Source organism: Lepisma saccharinum, chromosome 1 (genome assembly GCF_977018435.1).
Source record: "Lepisma saccharinum chromosome 1, izLepSacc3.1, whole genome shotgun sequence".
Classification (NCBI taxonomy): domain Eukaryota; kingdom Metazoa; phylum Arthropoda; class Insecta; order Zygentoma; family Lepismatidae; genus Lepisma; species Lepisma saccharinum.
Window position 1 is genome coordinate 126,537,751 of NC_139229.1, and position 26,207 is coordinate 126,563,957.

A 26,207-nucleotide genomic window follows, 5' to 3' on the forward strand; every position below is an offset into this window, starting at 1 on the left:
CCAACCAAACGTATATAAACTCCCAGATGAGAGTAGGGGAGGTCGGCTGTTGGAACTGAGACTTGGAAGGGAGAGGCTGTTTTTGCTTCGGTTAGCTAGGACCGGAGGACAGATCTCCCGAAACGGATGCTGTAAGAGATTGGATTGCCGGGCAAGCTAGTGCCTTGGTGTCCGATTTACAGGTAAAAAGGTAGTTTGTACTGGATGTTATTTTGAAGTAATTACGGTGCGCCAGGCAGCCTAGTGCCTTGTCACCGTGGAGGTTGAGAAATGTACACGTCGGGCGGCCTAGCGCCTGTTAAGACGTTTCTTGGAGTAACGCGAGTCTACCTTGTGACAAGCGTACTTCAGATGTAATTCATAAAATGTAAAGCATCCAGGTACAAACAATAGAGATTGCAACATCAAAAATTAGAGTTTTGGCCCGATAAATAATTAGAGAAATGAACGTTCGGATACGACATGTATATACTTCAAATTTTACGTTAATTAAACTATAGAAAATATCCAAAATTTCCGTTTTTAATTTCACAAACGCTGGACAAGGTAATTTATCCCCCTGATCATAAAGGTTTCGCAAAAGGTTTTCCGTTGTCTCTTGTAGTTAATTATATAATTATGTTGACTTGTAGCAACCCACGTGCATTGTCGTACAAAGAAAGATACCCCTAGACAAATCAGAGCCGAGTACGAAGTGCACCGAACCTCGAGTGCGGAGGTAAAGTGTGGGGGGCAGGATAGTAACTTATTTATTTGGGGGCTCTGTCCGCGATTGAACTTAGTTATTTGAGGTCTTGTCGCAGGATATTGAACGAGATTTTTGCTTTGTAAGTTAAGGAGAGAAACGGACGAGGATCGAACCGATGATCTTGCGAAACAGAAAAGGGGAAGTTACAAGAATGTCGCTTGGTAACTCGAGCAGGTCCAGCCCGACCGCGTCAGAACTTTCTGTTGTTGAGGAACAGAGGTGCGTTCCAAGAGTGACAATGGAGGAAATTCGTTTGCCGCTTCCGACATTTGAGGGAAATGTAGGGAAAGAAGATGCTTTTTCGTATCTGGATAGGATTCAAGATTACGCGAGAACGCTGAAAATTGCTGAAGATGATCTTCTGAAGCAGTTTATTCCTCTTTCGTTGCGAAATGAAGCGAGGGAGTGGTTTTTGTTCACGGAACCATTCGGTGATTTTTCACAATTCAGGCATAAATTCTTGCAGGCTTTTCACGGATTGGATTATCAGAGAGAAGCAGAGTTATTTTTGTCTCAGAGGTTTCAACTTGCTAACGAGGGATTGGCGGAATACGTTCGCAAAGTTGACAGGCATTTTAGTAGGATAAAGAATTCGGCTTCTGCGCAGAAGAGAATTGACTTTGTGAAGTCGCACTGCAATCCGGTATTTAGGGATTATTTGTACAACAAGACATTCACTTCTATGAGAGAATTGAGCGAGTACGCCCTAGAGCTACAAGCGGAGTTTTTGGAAAGGCAGAAATTCAAATCTTTCGTTTCGGAAGATGAAATTCGCAGCTGCACTTTGAGAAAGTCAATTAATCAGGAATGCGAAGAGGAGAGGGGGAGAAAGAAATCTGATATTTTCTTGGACCCTGTGTGCATTGGTTTTGACCGCCCGAAAGTCGAGCGCCTGAGGGCTGAACATGTGGTTTCACGCCCTCCACCCTCGCGCCTTGCGGTGAGGGATGAAAACAAACAGAACCGCTTTTCGAAGGACGATTGCCAGAGAAATAAATTATGCTACACTTGTGGACAGAAAGGTTGCAGAGCTTCAAATCACCGTAGGGAAAACAAGATTAATGAACGTGGGAATGGAGTAACAAAAAAACTCGTAGAGTCGCCACGAATTTGTCAAGTTCGTGGCGTGGAAACTGCAAATTTTACAAAGAAGGAAAATTTTTCACCTCACAATGTAAATGTTAAAGAGATAAGGGAACCTATCGTTTTATGCAACGTGGCTAACGTGGAAGTACACGCATGTATTGATACGGCGTCGTCCAATAACTTTGTGTCTTTGGAGGTTTTCGAGAAAATGAAGACAAATGGAGTAAAATTGAAGGGTTGCAAAACAAAAGTAATACTTGCGGAAGGAAATGTGGAATCTCTGGGGAGTGCTTACGTGAATATTAAGTTTCACGGACACAAGGCTCGGGATCAGATATTTGTGCTATCAAATGCTAATCATGAAATGTTAATGGGAAGGACATTAATGGCTAAGCTGGGACTTATACCCATGATTCATCGTAACGGGTGGGCAATTGAGCCTGATCTTTCGAAAATCGTGCCTTTTGATTCGCCGCCGACACGTGACAGCGTTGATGCTGTTGGTTCTAGGGGACTGGGTTCGACCACGGATGGTGTCGAAGGAGTCCGAGAGAACGTTTCTGCTTGCGGAGCGGAGACACGTAGCAGCGACATCAAAGGGGAGGGGGTTGACGAAGAGAGAAGGATTGCCATGCTGATGGAGGGTACCGATATCTCAGAGGAAAACAAGCCAAAATTGATTGCCATACTGAGAAGGCATATTGATGTTTTTCAAGATAAACCGGGATTAGCAAAGGATTACGAGGTTCGTTTGGATGTGAATAACGAGAAGCCGTTCCGAGCGAAACCTAGGCCACTTTCTGAACAAAAGAAGAAATTAATGAATCAGGCTGTTGAGCAGATGCTTGAAGACAGGATCATTGAAAGGGGTGATACAGATTACCTTTCACCGCCTATCCTTCATGTGAAGAGAGATAACACATGTAAAGTGATCATCGACAGCAAAGGCTTGAATAAGAGATTGGAGGCTAGACGTAGAGAAATACCTGATATTAGGTCGACAATATGTAAGCTTTCTGGGGGAACTATATTTACAGTTCTGGATATTCCGTTTGCATTTGCAAATATGCAGATTTCTGAAGATACAAGAAAATATGCAGGTTTCTTGACAGAAATGGGAACGTTTAGATACAAAAGGTTATTTTATGGCTGTCGTAGTGGACCTTTTCACCTTGCAGAACTGATGCAGAAGACGCTAGGAGAGCATTATCAAACTGATGCAATATGTTATTATGATGACGTAGTGATTGCAAACGCTACCGAGGAAGAACAACTGAAAGTGTTGGATTCTGTCCTGGGAAAAATGAAAGACAAAGGACTGACGATTAGTTATCGAAAGTCGCGTCTCTTCAGAAAGAAAATAGATTTTCTTGGGTTACAATTTCAGAAAATACTATATCTTGTGCGGAAAGTAAGAGGAAACAAGCAGAGCAATTACAGCGCCCGAGAAATATCAAGCAAGTTAGGAGACTAGTACGTTTCTTAAATTTTCTGTCGGATTTCATAAAGGACCAAGCAAAGATATCCAAACCGATCACGGACTTGTTACAAGGAAATAGGAAATTTTCTTGGGGAAAAGAACAAGAAGAGAGTTTGCAGAAGTTGAAGGATGCAATTGTAAATAGCCCTGATCTCAAGATTCCTGACGTTTCGAAACCGTTTCACTTGTTTGTAGACTGCTCTGACATAGCGCTTGGCTACATCGTCGCTCAGGAGGACGATAAAACCAGAAAATTGCAGACTGTTGCATTTGGGAGTAAGAAGCTGTCTGAAACTCAGCGTTCTTATTCTGTGACAGCGAAAGAGTTATTTGCGTTGACCATGGGTCTGGAGAAATTTGAATATTACTTTCTGCAAGCACCGGAAGTGATAGCTTACACTGACCATTCTGCGCTCGTGGATATCTTGAAATCTTCTCATATTCCGAGCCACATAAACAGAATGATAAACAGGGTGACCAGGTTTCCAGTTACAGTAAAATACATTGCCGGTAGAAATAACACAGCGGTTGACTACTTGTCGAGGATCGAAGCGGGATTCTCTGAGAGGGAGAATTACATTGGATCTTCGGATGCAGAAGAAAATTATCCGATAGAGGACATCAAGCCTGAAGGATATTTCAGATTAGAGATGCCTGATGGGACGATAATGGAACATCATGATATTCCTAAAGTCGAAGGCAAAGTGTGTCAGAAATTCGACCGGAAACAGAAAAGGAAAACGGAAGCGATGTTTACAGATGCAGCTGGCAACACTGTAAAAGGAAGACAGACGGACGGACAGACAGAAACTTCGCCGCCCATAGATCTTAACGATAAAGAAATGTGGAAAGGAGAACAACAGAGTGATCCTTACTTGTCGAAATTAATTGGATGTTTAAATGGAGAAGAAGTTGAAATAAAGGATTCTCGAGAGAAGAGAAAATTTGACTTTTATCTACAACATTCCTGTCTCGACGATGATGGACTGCTTTACCGTTTCGTTCACGAAAACACTGGACTTTATCCACCGTTTAGCTCCAGATTGAAGCTGTGGGTACCAGAGAAGTTGAAGAGTGAAGTACTTAAATCTTCGCATGATGATTTATTATCTGCGCACTTAGGACATGGAAAGACATTGTTTAAGGTCCTAGAGAATTATACTTGGGACGGAGTAGTCAAAGATGTCAGTAACTATTGCAAAAGTTGTATCACTTGTCTTCAGTATAATCCTGACAACAGCAGAAAGATGGGCTATATGAACTCGAGGAAAGCTACTGCACCTGGATACAAAGTGTTTCTGGACATTTTTGGACCACTGCCTACAAGTACGAAGGGGAGATACAAGTACTGTTTAGTCATTCAAGATGAGTTCTCAAGGCACATTAGCTTGACACTGCTTAGAACTACAACGGCGAGGACGATCTCGCAAGCATTCTTGAAGTACTGTTTTCAATCAGGGTTCCCGAAATACGTTGTCAGTGACAACCAGAGTGTATTTCGAAGCAAACTGTATTCACAAACGTTGCGTTCTGTGAATTGCAAGCCTGTCTATATTACGCCATATAGACCGAAGGGAAACAAATCAGAAGCAGCGATTAAGATAATCAAGCAAGCACTTGGGAAGTTCTGCAGAGAACACTCGTCGTGGGCTGAAAACTTGGATGCGATAAGTTTTGCATTAATAATACAACGAATTCGATGACTGGATTGAAGCCGTCATTTTTGTTCTTTGGACGTGATTTGTACACACCGCATGACACTCGGAAAATGGAGCTTCAGAGGGAAGATGGAACCGGGGAGGACGTCACGGCGGAGAGACAGATGGATTACGTCATACAGTTAAAGGAAAGAATGGGCGCGGCTTTCGAATTTGCAAAAGAAAAAGAGGAAAAGATGAGGCAAAAGGCGTCAAAGGCCTACAATAAGGGTAGAAGAAGGGTTAATCTTCGTGTTGGAGATCGAGCACTGGTTCAAGAGCATAGGATTTCGTCTGCTTTTAACAAGCAAATTGCGTGCTTTTTCCCGAAATTCAAAGGGATCTACAGAATTCTGAATTTCACTACTCCAAATAATGTTGTTTTGGAGAAGGAGGGTGAGGGAAAGAGAGTTCTGGCTAACGTTGACCAGCTGAAGGTCATTCCGAGAAGAAATTTGAGAAGTGTGAGGGAAAGCACTCGTCCCTAAATTCTACCCTGAGAATCCATCTCAAGGGGAGGGGGTAGAAGGGCTGTGAAAAAATGATGAAAAAGAAGCCGAAGAGTCGACTTCTAGTTTGTACAGTAGTAATTAAGTTCCTGATTTATTGTCGCTACACATTTGAGTTCTGGTAAATTTATTTCATGTGAATGTAAGATTTAAAATTATGGACTGTTGTATTTTATGTTATGTCAACCTTTTGCCGATAAAGGGTGTTGACAATTGTCAACATGAAGACATGAGAATTTCATCGGTAAGAGAATGCTGAAGGATGGCAGTTCGATGCCCGGAAAAGGAAGGGAAAGTTTCCTTTTCGATGGAAAAGCCATTTTTAATTAAGGTCGTGTGATCGAACGATAGAACCTTGGAAAGCATTTGAAGCTGAAATTCGGCAGGAGTCGAACCGAGTACCGCGGATGTCCCAGACGCAAGGACTAGGGGACTAAGAAGCCGGGAGTTCTTCGGATGGACCGAGAGAGGAGGCTGAGTCGACCCTAGAGCGGGAGCCGGACATGTTCATTGGAAGGTGGAGGGGCTGAGTCCGTCTGCACCTGGGAGCAGTCCAGTTGACCAGATGACCAGATGTCCAGGAGATTCCAGGATTCCGGAGGAAGGAACCGTGTGGAAATAGGACATTTAGTTCAGTGAAATCGAGACTCTTCTTTTTCAGAGAGACGTTTTTGACGTGTAGTGAAAATAACATTTTTCAGTGAACTTTTTCTTTTTTCAGATACAGTGCTTAACTTTTCTCAGTGACTTTAAGACTATTCACACATACTGAAATATAAATTTCAGATTGAATTGTAACGCTGGGGAGGGGGAATCTGTTAACCTGCCCCCGTGTCAGGGCAACAGTGTTTCTTTTCCTTATTGAAATATTTATTAATATGTTAATTAATTGGGTAATCAAGTGTATAAACATATATATGTGTGATTAGTGTAAATCAATTTATTATGCATTTTTAGGTTCGCATTATTCCATGTATAAATACCATGTAGCTCTCTGTTCTTGCTTCGTGTTTCGAACGTTCAAAAGAAAGGCGGGCAGTTTAGCTGTTAAAGATTAAAAATTTTGAAAGAAGGGCGGTTGGCAACAGACGCCAACCAAACGTATATAAACTCCCAGATGAGAGTAGGGGAGGTCGGCTGTTGGAACTGAGACTTGGAAGGGAGAGGCTGTTTTTGCTTCGGTTAGCTAGGACCGGAGGACAGATCTCCCGAAACGGATGCTGTAAGAGATTGGATTGCCGGGCAAGCTAGTGCCTTGGTGTCCGATTTACAGGTAAAAAGGTAGTTTGTACTGGATGTTATTTTGAAGTAATTACGGTGCGCCAGGCAGCCTAGTGCCTTGTCACCGTGGAGGTTGAGAAATGTACACGTCGGGCGGCCTAGCGCCTGTTAAGACGTTTCTTGGAGTAACGCGAGTCTACCTTGTGACAAGCGTACTTCAGATGTAATTCATAAAATGTAAAGCATCCAGGTACAAACAATAGAGATTGCAACATCAAAAATTAGAGTTTTGGCCCGATAAATAATTAGAGAAATGAACGTTCGGATACGACATGTATATACTTCAAATTTTACGTTAATTAAACTATAGAAAATATCCAAAATTTCCGTTTTTAATTTCACAAACGCTGGACAAGGTAATTTATCCCCCTGATCATAAAGGTTTCGCAAAAGGTTTTCCGTTGTCTCTTGTAGTTAATTATATAATTATGTTGACTTGTAGCAACCCACGTGCATTGTCGTACAAAGAAAGATACCCCTAGACAAATCAGAGCCGAGTACGAAGTGCACCGAACCTCGAGTGCGGAGGTAAAGTGTGGGGGGCAGGATAGTAACAGTACATACAAGAAAAACTAGAAAAAAATCACTTTTTGAAGATTATTTTTTAAAATTATAGCAAAATCACCAACATTATCGAAAAATTAAACAGAATATTTTTTGTAGCCCATCTAATAAGAATTAAGACTAAAAAATGATTGCCTGCCTACGACCATTGTTTACGGAGATATGGGTCAATAACTGAGAGTCTGCGAAATTGATGTTCGGAGGTGCTGGGGGGAAGCAAGCGAGGAGGGGCAGTGACTTTTGGGATTTTGCACTACTAGTAGTGTTCTAACAACTGACCAAAATTCAGGTTTTACGGAATTATTCCCGACATGAAACCTTTATTGACTGGGCTAATATACTGGTTCCCTGCCCCTGGTTTTCTATAGACCGTGGAGGTGAATTTGTTGTCCCTCCTTTTGATGGTTAGATCTAGGAAGTTAAGAATGCCTTTGTTTTAACATTCTATTGTAAATTTCAACCTGGGGTGAATGTTGCTAAGTTTTTCCATGAGTAGGACTATTTCCTCTTCCCTTTTGTAAATGACCAAGGTGTCATCTGCATATCTGCCATATCGTATGTATTGGAGACGAAATGGCTACACCAGGACCCCTAGCGGTAGTCGAGGAAACAACAACAGGAACCGGAAGTCAACCTAACAGTGAAGCATAGAGTTCCCAAGTGGATGGTGGCAGAGGCCACCAAAATTAATAGAACATTTACAAGTAAGTTTCGCATATATATCTTTAGTAACTTGTTTATGTCTTATATTATCAACCACGTTGTTTATTCCCCTCAACATGAATTAAATTATGTGAGGTTGTACTTTGTGTTCTTATCTATTTTTTCATTATGTTGTTGTTTGAAGCTTAACTCTGCCATTGCCGGCTCCAAGCCTGGATGGAAAAGGAGGAGAGGGAGAAGAACACCTCGCTAAAAAAAAATCACGGTTCCGCTGGCTCTGGCTGATAGTACCAGGTAAGGACCCTTTGCTAGGATTACGGTGAAGTCCTTAATGGCAGATGCAGTGAGGAAGGAGTCCAAGAGCTATCTTCAAAGAGACAACCCCAACAGATACCCTGTTGCTGGGCTAATCATCCACACAGTGTCACCATCTGAATCACATAGATTCAACATTTTCAGCAGTGCTGGACAGAATTTAAGATGACGAATATGCAGGGACAAGGAACTGAGAATAGGAACCTGAAATATACGAGGATCAATAAATAGGAAGGAGGTGGAATTAATTGCAGAGATGGGAAAAATGTATCAAAATACTAGGATTGAGTGAGGTTAAAAAGAAAGGAAGTGAAGATAAGATACCGGATATGAACTACATAAGCTCATGTCCACATAAAGTGGCACACTTTATAGAGTTGAACAGTTGAAGAATGTGTCATTTATCAGAACAGAAGTGTGCAAAGGTTGTTCAAGGTTGACCAAAACTTTTATTTCTAGAGGAAATTGAAAGTCTAACAAGCACCAAACCATGTCACTTTTCAAAGTATTCACTATGTGTATCCAGGCAGTGTTGCCATTGTTGTGCAAGTGTCCTGATTCCTTTGGAGTAGAAAGAACTGGTTTGCTGTTGTAGCCTTTGCAGTAAATATTTCTTCAGTGTTTCATCTGTCTTCAATTTCCTTCCTCTCAGATGCTCCTTAGGAAGACCAAACAAATGATAGTTGATCTCAAATTGGTCGTGTTGGGTTGGGCATTGTCATGGTGACAACAATCCACATCTCTTATGAATGCCATTTCGTACGGCACCCTTCATCAATGTGCAGTAATACTGAGCACTAATTCTGACTCCTTTCTTCAATAAATCTGCATAACACCTGGCATGTCCCAGTCGCACAAACATGCCGACAGGGTTAATTCATCATCAAACTGTTGACATCATTTGTACACTCTTGCCCACAGCATAATTTGTTCCCAATACTGTGCTTCCAGTCTTTTCAAAATCTCAGCTGGTTTAGCATTCTCTTCCACAAGACATTTGATTATGTACTGTTGTTCCACAGCTACAGATACACTGCTTGCTGCCATGTTGGCTGCAATTGCTATGCATGCTGGGTACTGGATACTCATGAAGGATTACGTTACATCCGCTGCATGTTTTATATTTTATAATCTTATAGTTATTCATTGATTACATGGTCAAGATTTTTTAAATGAATAGGTGTTTCTGGTAGTATTTTGAATGCTGATCACGGAAATAACATCCATCTTTTCCCATCACGTCAGAATTTTTCACAACTTCATAATCAAAATTCTCATATTCGCCATTACATAAAGCAACAAAAGGAAAAATTTGATTGTTTATAAACCCATAGGTGATTCTGGAAGTATTTTGAATGCTGATCATGCACATGACATTCATTTTTTCCCATAACGTCAAGATTTTTTCACAATTTCACCATCAAAATTCTCATATTTGCCATTCCATTACACCTATTACAGAATGCAACAAAAGAAAATTATACAAGGGAAATTTCAGCTGTTTAGGAAGTATTTTGAAAGCTGATCACGGAAATGATATCAATTTCTTCCAATCACGTCAGGATTTCTCCCTAGGTCAGGATTATTCTCCACGTCACTAAGTTCAATCAACCCACCATATTATAACATTGGGTATTGGGATATTTTGTGAAGGAAATTTTCATGAGGGACTTCGAAAACAAAACTTACATCATGAGGGACTTCGAAAGCAAAACTTACATAATCAAAGTCCATACAATTTTCATGCAAATGTGTCATGTGAAAGTGGAAGTTGGATTAAATGCATGCAATTCTACATGCATTTATTGTTCAAAACGGGAGGATTTGTATTGTAGGAAATCAATATTTTACAACCATCTAAACAGAGCTATATGTTGGGAAAATAATGGAACTACACATTTTATTGTGAAATTAAGGCAGTTAATATATTGCTGTTTTCTGAAAAAAATAGACGTGATGTGTAATAATTGATTTCATTTTTGGAATCAGCATGCTGAAATTATTCAGAGATGACAGTCATCAGTGAGACATCGAAACCCATGCCGGCCCCCGTGGCGGAGTGATTAGCACATCATGCTACAATGCCAGACGTCCCGGATTCGAGTCCCGGCCTGGGCATGGATATTTGTGAGTGACCATTCATCAATTTCATCATGTGATCACTCATCCCTATCTTCGCAAATTAGCCAAAAGTGATACAAAAACAAAGTGAAATAAAGCAAATCAATCAATCAATATCGAAACCCATGTCTATGAGTGTTCTTTACGCACAAAAAAATCTCCAAGGTCCCAATAGGGAATAGAGCAGAGGAAGGAGTCGTAGTGGTAGCTGCTGAAATAGTTCAGACAGTGGGAAGCCATCAACTCAAGAATCATAACCATAGACATTGCCCCAGAGAAGCCAATAAAAATTATAAGTGTATCATACCCAGAGGATGCAAATGTAGCAGACATTGTAATTTTCTATGATCAACTCCAGACAACAGTGAAAAAGATCAAAGAAAAAGAGACATTATCAGGGTAGCTAGGATTTTTTGATTACTAAATTCCCTGACTTTTCCAGGTTTTGCAGACTAGAAATAAAATTTTTCCAGACATGTTTGTCGTCATGATTTTTGCTTCTGAACCTCATGTTTTTCAATTAAATATGCAGGCACGTTAATTATTATGAATATGAATATACACAGTTATTAGCTGAAAATTTACCGTGATTAATATAATGCTATTCAATGAAGAAATAAATAACTATTGTACTTCCCCATTTTCACCAAGTCATTACAATTAAGGTGGTGTAAAAAAATCAATAAAAAAATGTGGCATATATATCAAAGCTTTACAATGTAACCTGTATACATCCTCAATTAGCCTATGTCAATACAAATGAGAAACAACAGAAAATTAGGTCATGTACCTTTAAAAAATATGCAATAAGTTTAATAATTATATTTTTAATTTATTGAAAATAGTACATATTACGGAAATTCTGAACTTGAATGGGGCCGGTGACCAACCATACATCTAAAAAAATATATACGCGGACCATACTTTGGAATCAAATATCTCCATTATTTGAGTTTTCCACATGCTGGAACAAATTTTATATTACGGAAAACATCGAAATCTGTCTTCTAAAAGGTAACAGTTCCGAATGTTTTATGATTTTTTTTTTTAAATTTTCCTAACAGGAAGACTAATTATCATAGAATTTTGGCAATCATTGTGACACGAAATTTAAACTTTCCTTAAAATAATGAGCACTATTCGGATTCGAAAAAAGTTATTTATGTTGGAAAAAAAAAAACACCTCAAAATGATCTTACTCAATCATACACGCTTCCCACGGACAAGGTATTCTCCGGTTGACAAGCGACAGTAAGTATCGTAAACTAGTGGGAATGAATGTAGAAATAAATCGGAACCTTAGTAGAGTGCATTCAGGGTCTTTATTTTAATTCTAAGACAACCAAACCTGACATTCCTAACCTAACCACAAAAGCATATATTCATAAAATTTTAAGTAATCGCTAAAACTCTGCAGTATGTGTTAACAGACATACTAAATCGAAATCGAAGCATGTAAAAGTTGCATTTGTAGCATGATGAAATCGTAATAAATCAAAAGGAACTTAGGCTCATTTTCACCACTTTTCAGCATAATTTCATTCTACACGCAAACAATACGTAAAATTACTATCGGCATGAAACCAACATTCCTAACCTAACAACAATGAGTGACCAGCGTAAGCCTAATTCCTCTATTTCGCACCAGTTTTTAAAAATAAATTCGTTCTACATGCACAAAACACGTGCATATTCGAATAATGACATCAGTGACGTTACTGCATAAAATCACTAATTTCTCGGGTGTAACACATCTCTGCAATGTTAAAAAGTACGACAACGAGCAAATGAACTAGTTGATCAAGTTGCTTCTGAACGGGTCGCAAACGAAGGACTCAAATTCACAGAACGGGTTCACGGGTGGAACGAAGTAGTGAGTCCCTTTGTTTTTACTCGGGGTCTGCACCCGTCCAGTGTGACGTCAACCACAGCCAGTTACGTGAAATTCTGATCTTCAAGCTTTATTGCAGATCCAAAACCAATGAACTGTCCGAACACCAACCTGCTCCGCTTCACGTATCAAAAGAGAACGGGTGTGTTCTTGAAGATAGAAAATTTCCTCAGTACACACAAAGCTAAAGCAACATTTTTTCCGCAAGAAATTCTGAGGATGGCTGGTGTGTAGGTTTCGTCTTGAGTAAATTGTTCCCTAAGGAAAAATCTCACGCCTCTCCAAATTCCGGTCTTCAAGAGGTTCACAAGAACGAGTCGCAAAATGAACGGATCCAAGAACCTAGATCCGAGAGTGAATAACTATAGAATTGAAATGCGAAGGAACCATAATTTTGTACGTAACAGACTAGAAGTCATAATGACGAGAGGAACAAGTTTCTGAACTGAATCTTTTGGGGGGACTGAAATCACAAGAACCGAATTCAGAAATGGAAATGAACCGTTCGTTCATTTTGTAACTGGTTCTCCTGCAACTCCAAAATGCACATAAATTCCAGAAAATATGCAAAATTCCCTGACCAACCAAATTCCCTGACTTTTCCCTGTTTTCCAGTCGCGTAGCAACCCTGCATTATGTACTTAAATGGAATTGTGGGTAATGACTGGGGCAATACGAAGCGAGTACTTGGACCGTCTGGAGGCAGTGATTTTCACATTTTCGTTGCTCAAAAGTAGCATCCAGACATGTGTTCCTTTAGAGCAGACAAAAGATGGAGATCAATTGGTACCAAATCTAGTGTGTATAGGAGGGGTGGTCCAAGGTTTCCTAGTGAAACCTTTGCAAACAAGCAAGTAACGATTTTATGTGTGGTATGGGGATGTGCATTATTATAAATTATCACTTCACTCCAAAGACAACCTGACCATTTCCTTGTGATGGGCTCCCACAAGTATTTGGCAGTAGGTATCGGTATTAACAGTGTCTCCATGTTCGAGGTATTTCACCAGAAAGATGCCAGACATGTCCCAGAAAACAGTATCACGAACTTTGTAACGCACCCAAGTCATTACAAGGACTTTAAGGTTGAAACCAAATATCTCTAAAGACTTCTGATGTTTTACTTTGTTTTAATTCAAGTCCTATGTGGCTTGTGAATATTGTATTTATAATGTTCATGTTACATGTTACTACAGCATGTTAATTAGTATCATGCCCTGCAAGGCTCATTTATTTTATTGTAAACATGTAATAATTGTACATTGCTCTGGTTAGCACACATTAATATTCAGAATTAAATTTTTATGTGCATAGCAATATATCAAGTGCACGTAGTTCCCCGGTCGGCCATCTGAGGTCACGCTGCATTCTCCACGGTCGTGCACCTTCCTGCATGCACTCCACCACGTAGTTCCGCACGCCACCACTTCAATTTGCCTATACAAGTGAGGACAGGAGCATTCTTGCTCAGTTGTTGTTCAGCCAGCGACCAGCAAGCACCTCTGGAGATCCAGGCCCAGAAAAAGCAGCGGAAAAGAAAAGAGTTCCTGATGATAAGAGTTCTAGAAGATACCCATATAGTCTGCCCGTACCGACTATGGATGATACCTTCAGACCATCAGTCTGATCTCGGCTTCGGCCAGAGCATATCCTCGGGCTCTTTTCCTTACCCTGCCCATACCAGCTACGGCTGTGTGGTTGGTGCCTTCGGACCTTTGGGTCTGATCTCAGCTTCGGCCAGAGCATACCCTTGGGCTCCTTATACTGTCCGTCCCAGCTTCAACTGTGAGTTGGTACCTTCGGGCATTAAGTCTGATACTTAGCTACGGCATGGTTGTACCCTCGGGTGTCTCCTTCCACCTACGAGTACGAATTCAATCCTCAACGAGTAAGGCCTGTGTGGACCCATATGGACTATAACCCCAAAAATAAAATTAGGTCCCTTTCCTCCCCAGGCACCTCACTGCGACGAATCAATGTATGGTCCCTGCCCTCCTTTGGTCGAGACCAGGAGCTGAGGCATCGTAAATTGAAGTTTGCATATTGACGGAAGGTATTATTGGAGTCAAGTGTAGTGTACAATAGGTAACAGTGTGTGCTACCATCTGTGAACGTTAGTGCAGTGTATTTAAAAGACTGTGTTCAAAGTGTAATAAAATATTATATCCAGCAAGCCTTGAGATTTTTATGGAGTTTTAGTTATACTAACTGGAAGAGTTAGCATAAGGGCAAACTTTTGCATTAAGACTTAAGTACAGTTGTTTCTGCAAGGTCGTGGTAAGACCCGTGAACGTTGCAACTTTTCTGTCAGATGGAATCACTTTGAACATCTTATTGCATTGTTTCAAGGGCACAACACCATTTCACTACATGCTGCCTTCACATCACACCTTCACCATAATCTCACACCAGTTCGTTATGTGTCTGGGCAGCTGAAACTTTTTTTTTTTAGGCCCACAAAAAAAAACAATTTAAACCCTCACATGCACTCTTGACAAATTTTTCAAATATATGGCTATTCCGGTCAGAATGACACTCCTACACGTGCAACTAGATATGCATGATATACTTGACTGTTACAACTACACTGAAATGTATGGCCGTTTAACCCTTTTCTTCTGATCACCCTCCATAATAGCATAGGTTCTGCAGATTAGTTAGAGATGTTATAAATTGTGGACATAGCAGGAAAGTTATTTTTGATTAACCGACATGTTTTTCAATTATTCAGCCTGAATTACTGTCTTATTAGTACAAAGGTGAATATTTCGTCATTCACTGCGCTGATATGATAAATGCCATCTTACATCTTTGTAGGTTATTTTGTGGGGAAACAAGAGAATTAAAGGTGATTATAATTGCCATCAATGTTGGCTGAGCATTAAAAATATGAAAAGAATTTATTGTACTTACTCATATTTCATCTTCATTTCATCAAAATAGTCCATCTCTCCAGCTACTGGAAACATTCCATACAGCTTCACTTGAAATGCTTGATGTTTTAATTGACACAACTCCAGTGGTAGCCTACGAATGTGTGGGGCAAAAACTTGCACTTGCAAACCAAGATCAACTAGGAAAATTGAATATCGGAAGCCTTTTACTGTCTGTCCAATCCATGACACTTTTCCCCGGTGCCACCTTCCTTTGTTACGTCTTGCATGCTTATCTTCAAAATAAACAGCAACCATCTACAAGAGGAAAATATACTTGTAGTCATTATTTATCAATTAAATTGAAATTGCAGTACTTCTACATATTAGATTTAAATTAAATGAAGGCATTGTCTGTGAAAACTTGCATGTCTATCTTACTTACCTCCATCTATAATAGTGATATCTGTGGTAAATAAAAGAAAAAATCAAAATATCAATAAACATTAGGGCTGAGCCGATACCACTTTGAACCAATACTAATACTCGCACCGATACCAATCCGATACCCCCACCAAGAAGCGATGCATCTCAAATTTACAGGTTTTTTTTAGATCAGTGACAATCGATCAGATGCTTCAAATATGAGAGAAATATTATAAGAAGCTAAGAGCGAGATAATCGTGTCATTGTCCACCACACCCAATGTTGAAAAATGAGATCATGCCTTTTCAACCTCCTGTAAAACTAAGGGATCAATCTTCCCAAACTAACATTAATCATCTGTGAACACAAGAATAATTGGCGATTTACCAGCCCCGGGCAGACAAGTCTAAAACTAACAGTAAAGCTGTTATGTAAAATCTCTTTTCTGTCCTTTAACAAAGAGAATAAAACATTTTAACGAAATGTAAGGAGAGAATGATAACTAACCAGTCTCTTGCTTCTATATCAGGCGATTTACTTAAGTATTCCAACGTGACTTTGCTTTCGAGATATACACCTGCGGCAAATGATTTCTAAAAAAAAGTAATTGCATAGTTCTATCCATTGGCGTGGAGGAAAATTCAAACCCATCACTAGACGTTCCAGAAAGTAATTGCCATCATCTGTCGTTCGAAAACTTCGTTCCCTGTCAAGCTGCATTCCTTTCTTCCCCCCTAATGTCTACTCAACTTCCAGTGTCATTGAACTTGCTAGCTGTAGCAGCGATAAAATTAGTCTGTTCCCGCACATCAAGGTGTTCAGTCATGAATGAATTTTGTTTATCATCATGTGATTTTTAACATGTGTTTGTGTATGTGCAGTAGTGATTACTTTATTTGTTGGACAGCAAGGATATCCTTTAAATACATCCAATGAATAAATCACTTGAGATATGCAATTTAGAAATGAAGTGATTTTGTGTTGATGTTTTCTTTTTGGTTGGACAGCAAAGTACTTGTGCATGTGTACAGTATATAAAAATGAAGTAGTTTATTTTGACTGCGGGAGATCTCTAAGGAGAGACATTTTCACAATACACCAGGTGCCTTGTTGGCACCGGGACCTTATTGGGATTATTGTTACATGAGACCGCATCTGTGGGAACAAAACCTGGTAGACTTTGAAGGAACTCCTATGGGGATAATTTCATGTTACCCTTGATTTGCAAGATACTTGACCGCGAGTCTTATCTACATATGGATTCTTTGTCACATACTTGCCGTTCACGGAACTTGAGTCCACGTTCAACTAACAAATGCACAAATACATATGTTTCAGTTTTTTTCAAAGCCAAAGGTAAGTTGGAAAAGGTAAATGAACCTTTGAAAAGGAACAAATTTTGGTTTTGGCTATGCTTCTAGCGACTCAAAAGACAATGGTATCAGCTAGTATCGGTGCAAAAATATCAACCGATATTTTCCGATACCAATAAAGAAACTCAATATTTAAACATTTACTTTCTAAAACTAGGGCATACAAATTGTGCATTTCTATACAAAAAATAATGGCCATATTTTGTACAAAATTATAGGCTATGCATAGATGTAGCGGATTGGTAAAATTATCAGTGATTTCACCAATAAGCAGGTACACTTATTATTGGCCACTATCAACTGAGTGAAAATTCATTTGTCTTGATATACAAGACTTTACTTTTGTTTGTTTGCAAACACACACACTAATAGATCCACTAGAAATGGGAATAAATCCTGGAAGGTAGCAATTATTTCTCTTTCATTTTTATTTTTTTTAGAAATTGACTGTTCCACTTTTATACCCATTGCTTTAACAGTTGACCAAAAATGTTAATCCTTTTGTTGCTAAATGGTACGAATAATCATCATCTTAATCCTCCTATTTTCTTTCTTTGAGTGGTGGCCATTTCTGCTTTAATTGTCCTTGCCCATTCTACTTATTTCAGCATTTGAGGAAATTGGATTACCTCAGGTATGGTTGTGCATTAAGACTTCTGGTAAAAGCTTCAGTAAAGCACAGGCTATAAATTGAAACTCAATTTCATCCTTAACACTAAAATCATAGCATCATTTCTATTTGATTAAAAAAAATGAAACTATTTTTTTTAAGAAAGGAGGGAGTCAAATTTTTACAATTTAGCTGGTCCAAAAATTGCCAAGTTTTCAAAATTTTGGGGTCCAATACAGAAGGCAGACTTCAAGATGATTATTATGCTAGACAGGATTTATTAAAAATTGAGGTGTTTCGATTACCATGTGATTCTTAGAATGAAAATACCTTCTCTTGAAGTTTCCTTTAAAACACAACAAACTTCCATAATTTTTTTAAGGCTTGTTCTTCAATTTTTCTTCTTGCTGTTCATGTACTGTGTGCAGTTATACTAAGTAACATATTCCTTTAAAACTTAAAAAAATAATAATACTTTCATAAGTGTCTGTGTAAAACTCCAAGTTCTGGCTGACATCAGATGATGTAGATAGCCAAGTCATTGGGATCCTTGCATTTCATAAAGGAAACTGTACATCTTGTCATTAACAACAGCCTAAATTATAGATATGCAGTATGTAATTGATAAACTTACTGGAAACACGGGAAACTACTGACAGTACTGCCTTTCAAGAAAAAAAATATTACATGTGAACTGTCTAACACAATTCAAATAGGTGTTCTCTGGTCACCAGTCAGGTTAAATTGGCCTTCTTTGGTATCTCCCTGATGAGGAGAGCAGTGGATGCTAATGCCGATTTAACGTGGCCGGTAACCCAAGAATACTTGTTTGAATCATGTCACCAGGAAAGCAATGATTTCTACTGTCTAACCTAACTTACATCTCCTTCATGAGGCCTGTAAGTTGTATCTGAGGAAATCTGAGGATTTCTGTGGAAATACTGCGAAAGAATATGCTCCATTTGAATTAGCTGAATCTGATCTTCAGAGGGATCTTTTTTTGGTGGGGTACGAGCCCAAAATTCACCTGGGCTAACACAATCCATGATCATCACCAGACTAGCCCCCTCAGGAATGGAGACATCTTTTCCTCCCTCAAACATGATTATAAACTGAAAATAATAATAAAATAAAATAAAACAACTTAATTCATAACCAGTATTAACTCTAGAATAAATTACGAATATATCATACACCATCAAAATACCCAAACTAAAACTAACTTTAAATATCCAAAACTAAAACTAAATCAACGAACATACTGCCACATGAGAGAACCAGCTTTGATTCTCAGGGAGGTAAGTCCATGTGGGATTTTTTGTGGCTGTCCTGCATACCTACCACCCATTCATTCAGAGCCATTATTTTATTGCTCAGAGCCCTTAACCTGACTTGCCTAACCTAATTACAAAGCACTTATGAATGTCATTTTCGTGCTAAGAATGCTCAATCAGAGATGCTTAACCTAACTATGAAAGCATTTACAACCGCATAAAAATTTTAGATGTCCAATTAAAAATTAATCAGTGGACCTACATTAAAACGAGTTCAATCAAAATTTAGATAATTCAATTCTGCATTACTCTATGCTAACCATTTTTTTTTAAGTATGCCTTCCATTTTTTATCGTGAAAACAAAAAAAGGTCCTTTCTTTTCGTTTTGCAAACAATCGCTATCTTTGAAATTCTTCAAATAAAAAAAAAAATTGTCCAATCGTCATGAAATTTTAGTAGCGTGCAGGCAGAAAGGTTTTAAACACAATTATTAATTTTCAGGTCTTTAAATTTCTGAAGAAAAAAAACGTTTTTAGCATTATACTTAGTATTGGGTAGTCCTACAAATACAATATTGGTCTTATTTGGAAGCTGTTTGCATCTGTTTCTAAAATACATTATCATTGCCAATTCACATTGCGAAACCAACTTTTTACAGATTTGTATTTAGCGGAGTAAAGTTGTTTGCGGAACATGGCACACAGCGATGTCCGTTGAACCACGGAACTTGCCCTCTCTCTCTAATACAAGTACATGAGTTTTGCCAATAGCTTTGTCCTTCTCTACGACCGCTGCATTGCGAGATGTTACAAAATTTACAAAATGTAAAAGTCAAAAAATTCAAACAGTGAAATTATTATCCTGTAGTTTTTAATGCTCTATTTACTGATGGCATTATATAACCTGTCATAAATTCATGTGATCTGAATTTTTCATAATTATGCAATTTTGCAAAATGCTTAATTTTTTTCTAGGAAATACTTCAAAAGCCATAAATATATATATATATATATACACACATTGGATATTTTGTATAAATCATCAGACCGTAACACGAAAAAGTTGGTTAGCGAGAAACTTTTCAGTTTGTCGCGATACACATGCAGACCAAGCGAGAAAAGTGTTGACCATTGTTTGAAGTTATTTTTAGAATGCATTGTTACTCCACAGCACCGTTATTTATTCTGCAAATCGTAGTTTGTTTATGCGGGCTGGCTCGCGTATCAAATTCATTGCGCACCACCAAGGTTACAATTCAGTTGCAGGCAGGTGCCCCGGTTCGTAGAAAGTGCAGTGTGCTTTATTTTCCATAAAAAATGTATCTTCATGTTTGTTTTTGCATTTATTTAATTCTGTTTATGTAAAGGATACAACATTCAACAAAAGAAGTAACAACAGTTATGTGTATTACACATATAATGCAAATGTAAAATGGTAAATAGTTATGTCAAAATATAAACATTTACATGTAAATCTTGAGGTAACTATCATTTTTTTTTTCAAAAATGCATGAAATACATAGATTTTGATGATTTCCTATACGATATTAAGGAAGTAAATTTGTCACAATCATTAGCGATTAACAGCAACTTGGTGCGACTCTGTTTGTTGATCTGGCAATGCTGCGCTCCATTTAACCCATACTGAATTTTAAGGTTGAAACGCTCTATAGTAGGGTTCTAACAACTGATCAAAATTCAGGTTTTACGGAATTATTCCCGACATTGGCCTTTTTTTGTACTTCATTGACTAGGCTATTAATTTACATCTTGCATTGCTAGTGATCATAAACCCTGAGAAAGTAAGTTTCTTAGCATCTTTTATGGAATTTTAGGGTACTCTTACAGATATCATCCTGCACCTTGGCCATGCAGTATAAGCCATCAGGCTTGGGCTACGGGACACATGCATGTTCGAGTCTCTAGGGGTGAAGTGTAACAACTATCCTCCTGATATTTTGACTAATTTATGGAACCAGTGGCCCACCCACCATCATAAGGAAATTGGTGAGCTATGAATGAGTAGCGTAACCTGTTCATGGAAACCTATAACAATGACTAAGGGTTATGTTGTGCTGATCACACATTACCCTGTAACTGGTTGGATAATCGCCCACCTCTGCTGAGGCTTGCGGGAGTGAGGTTGGCAGTTTGTATGTAGGCCTTGATCTTCGCAGACTATTGAGCCACGGATTATTATCTTACAGAAATTAATTAGGTTGTAGCACTTCATCACACAATGGGAAATCTTACAAGAGGTAAATTACATGTGACACTAAAAATGCACAGTCATGAAAATAATCAGCTGGGCAGATTGCAGAAAAAGCATAGCAAGAGCAGGACGAAAGTCGCTAGTTCCCGTGCGCTGTGTGGCATTATCAACTGGGCTGTATTGCCTACTTCGAGCATCAGACCGGCCTCTCTCCAGGGCACTTCCAAGTTCCATTAAATACAGATCTGGTGATTGTGTGAATTGCAAGTTCGTTACAGGCACCAGAAATGGAGTCCCATATCCAGGGCTTGAAAAATCATGGTCGCCAGGTCACAATGGCAACAAAAAATTCAAGCCTGGTGACTGTGATCTCTTGCTGTAATATCGCTTTTTTTTTTTTTTTTTTTTTTTAATGTTCGAAATTTTTAAGATTCTAAGTTCAAATTGCAGTACAGATTAAGTTAGATGATGATATTTTATTTATCAACGTTGTGAATGTTCCATAGAATCGGTAACAATTTCTTACTCTTTGTCCCCCAACACTGCATTTCCCGATTTTCTCACATGATTTAGCGATGATTTGAATACTGTGATGCTCAACAAGAGCTGGCGCCTAGCTCTGAAGAAAAATTTTCAAGCACTGCTCTTAAACCTCCATACACACTGGGTTGTGCTCCGACGTGGCAACAGCGCAAACTTCTGCCACCCGCCTAATTTCATGGCTGTACGTTTACATGATTATATACAGTAATGTAAGGATTAATTTTGTCATTAATAAATTAAAAATATGGTTTATCTAAAACTTGCTGTTTATCTCTAGAGTATTGTTAAAAATAATGCCTTTCTCTAGTGCAAATCCCTAACTTGAGAATCGTGCTTAAGATGGATGTAAACAATACATAGAATGAGATGCATGAGTATGACCTGGTAAATTGTATGTTGTCATGTTCATTCACTTTGACTTAGGTAATATGAGGTTCAAGATGTGAAATAAAAATCAACGAAGCAGGAGACAAGACTCTATACCGCAACAATAAAAATTAATTTCTCAAAAGCATGCATCATGTAAGAGAAGAATGACTGAAAATAGTGATGGGCAAGTTGATTGGTAAAACTTGTGCATTCCATTGTACTTGGCATAAATTGTAGTTGACAAGATGATATGGGTACCCTTGACCATTTGTACACCCTGGACAAAGTGAAATATTTTGCATGGATTATGTTGTCTATGAACGTTTTCAGTCATTTTTAGCTCACGGAAATGTGTTATTATGAAATAAAGTATGTCTGTTAACTTGGCATCAAGCAGAACAGCCCTAAAGCTTCCCACACGTGAATATAGCATCAGACATGATATTCCACAACAGCAGCTACCGTTTCATAAGTAAAGAAAAGAAAAGGGCTGAAAACTTATGAAACCAAAATAGAAGTGAAATTATTGTTAGGAGTGTTAGAGTTATTGGTGTTTATAATTTTACATCATTAGGTTAGGACTGGGTAACGGTTCCAAATGTTTAATGATATTTTTCAAAGTTTCATAGGAGAAAGACAAAGTATTGCAGAATTGTATAAATGAATGTTACAGTAAATCGGAACCTTGGTGAAGATAATTACTTACCACTGTTTGGAGTTCCGAAAAGTGTAATTTATCGGCTAAGAGAAAAATACTTAAAAGTACGTTATGTGAGCTTCCATATTTCCCATCAACAAGGCATTTTTCATTCATAGAAGAAATAGAAAGTATTGCAGAATAATGGAAATGATTGTGTAAGTAAATTTCAAGCTTTCTGAAAGTAATTAGCACTGTTTACAGTTCTAAAAAGTCCCATTTATTGGCGAAAAGTATGATGTAAAATGTGCCTTACGCAAATATCCCTGCTTTTCATTGACAAGGCATTCCATATACTACTACCAACATGAGGCTCGAAGAAGTGTAGCACTTGAGAACAGCAACAACATGAGATGTTGAAATCATTTAGAAAAATTACTGTAATGCTGAGCCCTAAACCTCACTAGAAACGCTTTTTGAGTGCTAAGAGCCCTAAACCTGACTCACTTAACCTAACTACAAAACCACTTAGTACCACACACATCACCTAGATGGCAGCAACTAGTCCGTAACCAAGACGACAGTAAATGAATGGGTGGTTGCAAGAGATTAATCATATAGCCTATGAGTATACGGAAGTGAAAAATCATTCTCAAGCAAACATCTAGTAAGTAATTGCTAAATCTACGAAATATGTTAAAACAAGCCCTGTCAGGTTGGTGTAAGGGTGGTGCAAGGCTATGACCTTCAACCAACTAGACAGAAAGCGGTGTTTCAAGTTTAGAATATTCAACAAATACCTGCCTGCTGCTTTAAACGGTCATTTGATTAGTTTGCACGCACCACATGGCCATACACCAAACCTACACCGGTCTGGAAGGTAGTGCAGACACCAAATACACTACTTGACTCGAAATCAACGAACTAGACCACTCTGTGTTGCACCGTGCAACCAACTAGACGCTTCGGTACACACAGTCAAAAAGTGCAGCCAACTAGACGGGGCTACAGACATAAATAGAAATGTAACCATGGAAAGAATGCCTGTGTACCATGATGAAATCTGAATTAAACAATCGGAACTTGGGCAAAGGATGGTTAGGTTCGGTGTTGATAGCAATAGTTACATTAGAGTACCAAGTTTAATGGTGTGATGTCTTGTACAATTTTCTTAGCTATTTGAGTGTACATATAACAGGTTTGGTAAATATGCGATATCGCACGAAAGGATTTCTTCAAATTTACAGGAGAAACTACTTACTGAAATCAGTTTCTGTAGCATGTCGAAGTTCTTCGAGGTATTTTCTTTCGCAGAAACTGAAAACTTCACCATAGAATACTGCAGAACAACAAATAATCACTTGTTACGTAAGGAACTTGCATTTTCTGTAACATTATGCCATTGTTTCAATTATGTACGTGCAGATGGCGCGAGTGTTTTCAAACGTGCCTTTTTTACAAGATTTTTTTTAACTATGCTTACCTAACCTAACCTTGCTGGAAATGGTTCGTGAATAATTTTTGGGGCTATCCGTCAATGGTTTGTGGGGCTATCATGAATGGTTTTTTGAGGCTATCCGTCAATTGTTTGTGATGACATAATGAACACGAAAGTAGGTATTTTTCAGTGAAGATGGTTGAAACACTGCATACCCACTTCAAATCGACAAAATACAAGCACGATGCACGATGATCCATGACGAGTGCACGCCATATTGTATGTTACCCAAGCGGAACAAGGAAGACAAATACTGACTCGTAATATGAAAAGTTGACACTACTTTATGGAAAAAGGCATAACTTCACCTTAAAAAATCTTCCACAATGCAGAATAGGTAAGTATCAATGCTAAAATTAACGAAATAAACGAGCGAGAGGTGTTCGGGTCTTATCGCATAATTACCACAGGTTTTTACCTAGAAACAAGCGGCGAAGTACTCGGAAATGGTAGGTTTTTACTTAAGCGGGCAACACACTGAGATGAAAGATCTCAGTTATTTGTGTTTTCCTCGCGATGGAACCTATTATATATTACATAAAACGTCGAAATCTGCCAATTAAAAAAATATTCACGGTAATTCTCGAGGGGGTACAGTGGGTCAACGTTCACGCCAGAGATCAAGGCATGTATGTATGATTGTCCTATCACCCATTTTATCCTCATTCTCTCGATTAACCAAGGATGTAAAAAATAAATAATTAAATACAGCGACATTAAATAACGAAAACAGAACATATTAATACAGAAACGACGTATTATCTGTTCTAATAATCAAGGGATTCTATCTCCTAGGAAAGTTTCCGATTGTACACTGTTATTTGAAAATGTAGCTTCATAATTCCCTCTCAAGAAAAGAAAAGAAAAACTAACCACTCAATAATCCTTTCACCTTATACTTACGCTTTGCTTTCCGAATTCCGAAAAAAAAAAATCACATGTTCGTTGATTTACTACATGATGTTTCGCTTTCCTTCCCGTCTTTTGTTCCTTTTTTTGGTTGGCGCTTATCGCCAAGCCGCGCTTTCCAGAATCCACCCTGATGCTGCTGGTGAATCGAAATGACGTCGTCTGCACCGAAGCTTCTTCCGATTCGTGATATGCGTTCTGTAGGCAATAGTACGGAATGTCACGCCGATTTTGTTGCACGGAGGGCGAATAAACTGGATGCAGACATAAACTGTCGACATTTTAAATACTACTACTCCTTCACTTGCACGCATAGTGAAATAAAGTATGCAGATGCATCAAAACATGCGCCCATCTCCTGCTGCAACATGCAGGAAAACATCCATTTTAAAAATTAGATATCATTACAAAATAATACCACTTAAATTTGTACTGCATATGCAAAATAAGATGTCGTTACGTGAAAATATATAATATTTATGACATAAAGTGATTTTTTCCCCCTAAAAACGTGAAGTTGAGCGCGCATTCTGAATCTAGCTTTCATTTGCTGCATAAAGCTTTCCTTCCGTATTTGACCGAAATTGACGTCATTTTTGTGCACCAGTCTCCGCCATTGGATCTAGTGCAGCGGAGAGAGTTCAGTTACAGCGCCTTATTTCAGTCGGGGAAAGAAAAACCTCATTCCATCCCACTGTTTCACGGGTACGAAACAGGGAGTGTGTCCGGATTCACCGAATATCACTGTATGAGAAGAATTCCAAATTCCGTGTTCTCTCCCCGCCCCATTGTTTTCCCTCCCTGTATTTCAGAGACTTCGCTTCGTACTAGGGGTGTGAGGGACAGGATTTTTGGGTCTGGAAGGGATCAGGAGGGGAAATTTTTTAAATCCCGACCATTCGCGATTAAAATTACCACCTGAGCGCTAGTGTCGCTTCCAATATGGCCGCTCTAAGTAGGACGATGTTTACATTCAGCAGTAGTACAAAATAGCAGCATGTTGTCATGGCTGGTATGGTAGAAAACGTTTAAATTACGCATTATTTTTAAATATTGCGAATGCGATGTGAATTCCAGGTACTCTAACAAACGTGAAGCTGTACTGAGAACGAAGGATTTAATTATGAT

General features: G+C 38.7%; 1 protein-coding gene across 1 annotated transcript in view; it reads right to left on the reverse strand.

Moving 5' to 3' along the window:
- Positions 1-25,184, reverse strand: part of LOC146000753 (putative ATP-dependent RNA helicase TDRD12) — a 235,611-nt gene extending 210,427 nt beyond the window's left edge. The window contains exons 1-3 of the mRNA XM_083138395.1: positions 25,074-25,184; positions 18,519-18,749; positions 15,269-15,546 (exon numbers count right to left, since the gene is read on the reverse strand). Of these exons, the coding sequence (XP_082994521.1) occupies positions 15,269-15,546; positions 18,519-18,740 (500 nt within the window). The 5' untranslated portion in view covers positions 18,741-18,749; positions 25,074-25,184. The remainder of the gene's footprint in view (positions 1-15,268; positions 15,547-18,518; positions 18,750-25,073) is intronic.
- Positions 25,185-26,207: the final 1,023 nt, after the last annotated feature.